Genomic DNA, 4,266 nt, shown 5'->3' with positions numbered 1-4,266 from the left:
GGTCCTCTAAAACCTCCAGACATGGTCCCTTCAGGTCCTCTAAAACCTCCAGAACTGGTCCTCTAAAACCTCCAGACATGGTCCTCTAAAACCTCCAGACATGGTCCCCTCAGGTCCTCTAAAACCTCCAGACCTGGTCCCCTCAGGTCCTCTAAAACCTCCAGACCTGGTCGTCTAAAACCTCCAGACATGGTCCTCTAAAACCTCCAGACATGGTCCTCTAAAACCTCCAGACATGGTCCTCTAAAACCTCCAGACATGGTCCCCTCAGGTCCTCTAAAACCTCCAGACCTGGTCGTCTAAAACCTCCAGACATGGTCCTCTAAAACCTCCAGACATGGTCCCCTCAGGTCCTCTAAAACCTCCAGACCAGGTCGTCTAAAACCTCCAGACCTGGTCGTCTAAAACCTCCAGACCTGGTCCTCTAAAACCTCCAGACCTGGTCCTCTAACACCTCCAGACATGGTCCCCTCAGGTCCTGTAAAACCTCCAGACCTGGTCCTCTAAAACCTCCAGACCTGGTCCTCTAAAACCTCCAGACCTGGTCCTCTAAAACCTCCAGATCTGGTCCTCTAAAACCTCCAGATCGGGTCCTCTAAAACCTCCAGACCTGGTCCCCTCAGGTCCTCTAAAACCTCCAGATCTGGTCCTCTAAAACCTCCGGACCAAGTCCTCTAAAACCTCCAGATCTGGTCCACAACACCCAGAGACTGCAGGCAGAGTTCGCTGTAGGTCCAGAGACCTCCAGACCTGGTCCTCAGAGACATCCAGACCTGGTCCCCTCAGGTCCTCTAAAACCTTCAGACCAGGTTCTCTAAAACCTCCAGACCTGGTCCCCACAGGTCCTCTAAAACCTTAAGACCTGGTCCCCACAGGTCCTCTAAAACCTTCAGACCAGGTCCTCTAAAACCTTCAGACCTGGTCCCCTCAGGTCCTCTAAAAGCTCCTGACCAGGTCCCCGCAGGTCCTCTAAAACCTCAAGACCAGGTCCTCTAAAAGCTCCAGACCAGGTCCCCTCAGGTCCTCTAAAAGCTCCAGACCAGGTCCTCTAAAACCTCCAGACCAGGTCCTCTAAAAGCTCCAGACCTGGTCCCCACAGGTCCTCTAAAACCTCCAGACCTGGTCCCCACAGGTCCTCTAAAACCTTCAGACTAGGTCCTCTAAAACCTCCAGACCTGGTCCCCACAGGTCCTCTAAAACCTTCAGACCAGGTCCTCTAAAACCTTCAGACCTGGTCCCCACAGGTCTTCTAAAATCTCCAGACCAGGTCCTCTAAAACCTCCAGATCAGGTCCTCTAAAACCTTCAGACCTGGTCCCCACAGGTCCTCTAAAATCTCCAGACCTGGTCCTCTAAAAGCTCCAGACCAGGTCCCCTCAGGTCCTCTAAAAGCTCCAGACCAGGTCCCCTCAGGTCCTTTAAAAGCTCCAGACCTGGTCCCCACAGTTCCTCTAAAACCTCCAGACCAGGTCTCATGTTCAGGATGTTTACAGACTGATATTATAGCAGATGTTTGTTTGTTTGTTTGTTTGTTTACACAGTTTCTTACAAATGAAGACAACAGAGTAAAGTTGATTTAAATCCTCAGCGGTGCATTAAAACAGGTAAGAGATTTTAAAGATTTTAGCTGAAGCTCGTCTTCCCTTCATTTCAGGAAATTCCCATGAATTTTATTGATCCCAAGGAGCTGGACATCCCCAACTACGGCACCAAGAACCGCTACAGAACCATCCTGCCCAGTGAGTACCTGGTGTTGCTAAGAGACAGCAGCACTTCAAAACACCGCTCACTTCCTGTTGAACCAGGAAGTTGTTTGATTATGTTGGAGGGAAGACGTGTCAGAGGACAGTAAATGTTTCACTTCTTTCTTCCCCAACAATGAGCATGGTGTGTTCTCACAGTCCGGCCCGGTTCAAGCCTTATGTAACGCTCCGTTATTGTCCTGGTTCTGTTGGAGGGGGGCGGGGTTATCAGCCCAGAATTACCCCTTCCTTCCGGCCAATCAAGAAAAGGAATGCTCATCTATAGTTGCCATCCATCAAATTCCTTCCTGTGTTCCAGTGTCTTTGTTTTTATTCTGCAGGACCCGGGTCAGTTTATAAAGTCTGAAACATGGTCCGAACAAAGGTTCTGGTCTCATTACGGCAACTGGACCCAGTAATGATGAAGAATCCAGTTCTGTTTTCATTCTAAACGTGAAACTTTACCTTTAAAATACTTAAGAACCTTTCAGAGAAGCATGTAAAACTGCAAAACAGAACAAAACTACAAACATCAAACAAAAGTGTTTCTTTTATGTTTCAGACCCTCATTCCAGAGTGATCCTCAAGTCCAGGACCACCAACGACCCGCTGAGCTCCTACATGAACGCCAACTACATACGGGTCAGTACCAGCTCGTTAAGTCCAGCTACATACGGGTCAGTACCAGCTCGTTAAGTCCAGCTACATACGGGTCAGTACCAGCTCGTTAAGTCCAGCTACATACGGGTCAGTACCAGCTTGTTTAGTCCAGCTACATACATGTCAGTACCAGCTCGTTAAGTCCAGCTACATACATGTCAGTACCAGCTCGTTAAGTCCAGCTACATACGGGTCAGTACCAGCTTGTTAAGTCCAGCTATATACGGGTCAGTACCAGCTCGTTAAGTCCAGCTACATACAAGTCAGTACCAGCTCATTTAGTCCAGCTACATACGGGTCAATACCAGCTCGTTAAGTCCAACTACATACAAGTCAGTACCAGCTTGTTAAGTCCAGCTATATACGGGTCAGTACCAGCTCGTTAAGTCCAGCTACATACGGGTCAGTACCAGCTCATTTAGTCCAGCTACATACGGGTCAGTACCAGCTTGTTAAGTCCAGCTATATACGGGTCAGTACCAGCTCGTTAAGTCCAGCTACATACAAGTCAGTACCAGCTTGTTAAGTCCAGCTATATACGGGTCAGTACCAGCTCGTTAAGTCCAGCTACATACAAGTCAGTACCAGCTCGTTAAGTCCAGGTACATACAGGTCAGTACCAGCTCGTTAAGTCCAGGTACATACGGGTCAGATTTGTCCTCTTGTTATTTTTTTAATGTTTTTTTTCAGTTCATATTGTGTCTAAATAAAGATGTTTTAGCTGATATTCGGCTGATGTGGTTTAGCTGATATTCGGCTGATGTGTTTTAGCTGATATTCGGCTGATGTGTGTTAGCTGATATTCGGCTGATGTGTGTTAGCTGATATTCAGCTGATGTGTTTTAGCTGATGTGTGTTAGCTGATATTCAGCTGATGTGTTTTAGCTGATATTCGGCTGATGTGTGTTAGCTGATATTCGGCTGATGTGTTTTAGCTGATATTCGGCTGATGTGTGTTAGCTGATATTCAGCTGATGTGTTTTAGCTGATGTGTGTTAGCTGATATTCAGCTGATGTGTTTTAGCTGATGTGTGTTAGCTGATATTCGGCTGATGTGTTTTAGCTGATGTGTTTTAGCTGATGTTCAGCTGATGTGTTTTAGCCGTTTCTGACCTTGAGTCAGTCCGTCGTGACATTTCTTCAGCTGAATTCTCTCCACACCTGAGATAAAAATAAGAAAGCATTCTTCGGCGTGTTGTTATCACTCCTCTGGAATGTCGGCTGGTTTTGTTCAGTTTTTGTTCTGGTTTCCTCGTGGACTCTCAGTGAAAGTGAACTCCTGCAGGGCTCTGCAGAGTCGCTCTCAGACCCTCACACAATAGACCCTCTTCCTGTCAGGAAGCTGCTGAAACAATCGGAGCCGTTAGACCACAGTGTCTTTGTTCTCCCTCCCTGTCTCGCTTCATATGAGCTTCAGTCAGAGTGTTCAGCACAGGTGGAGAGGCTAAATCCTCCAAATCAAGAAATCAGTGTTGAGCCAGGTCTCGGTGCTTCTGTCTCAGGGTTACCTCGGCAGGAGTAAGGAGTTCATCGCCACACAGGGCCCCATGGTGAACACGGTCAATGACTTCTGGCAGATGGCGTGGCAGGAGGAGGCGCCCGTCATCGTCATGATCACCAAGCTGAAGGAGAAGAACGAGGTAACCTGAGGAGCAGCAGGCCAGAGTCACCTGCCACCATCAGACACACGTTTAAAAAATGTTCACTTTGAATGCCTCTGCCTTTGGTGAAGAGGTTTTTTTTTTACGATCGAAACATTTCTTCATTTCATTAAAATAACCACATACAAAAGAAAACAAAGAAAATACACAAATCAAAAATCTAAATAAAATGAAAGGTAGCTAAAGAAGAATAAATCTTATGTC

The 4,266-nt window shown here is 47.1% G+C and overlaps 1 protein-coding gene across 1 annotated transcript in view; it reads left to right on the top strand.

Annotated features, from left to right (window-relative positions):
- Positions 1–4,266, top strand: part of ptprr (protein tyrosine phosphatase receptor type R) — a gene marked incomplete at its 5' end in the record, with an annotated part of 14,406 nt that overhangs the window by 3,908 nt on the left and 6,232 nt on the right. The window contains 4 exon segments of the mRNA XM_014034771.1: positions 690–728; positions 1,654–1,738; positions 2,304–2,383; positions 3,904–4,041. Of these exon segments, the coding sequence (XP_013890225.1) occupies positions 690–728; positions 1,654–1,738; positions 2,304–2,383; positions 3,904–4,041 (342 nt within the window).

This window comes from Austrofundulus limnaeus, unplaced genomic scaffold, assembly GCF_001266775.1.
Source record: "Austrofundulus limnaeus strain Quisiro unplaced genomic scaffold, Austrofundulus_limnaeus-1.0 Scaffold2288, whole genome shotgun sequence".
Taxonomy (NCBI): Eukaryota; Metazoa; Chordata; class Actinopteri; order Cyprinodontiformes; family Rivulidae; genus Austrofundulus; species Austrofundulus limnaeus.
The sequence above is the reverse complement of the archived record's forward strand: the minus strand, read 5'-3'. Positions and strand labels throughout refer to the sequence as shown.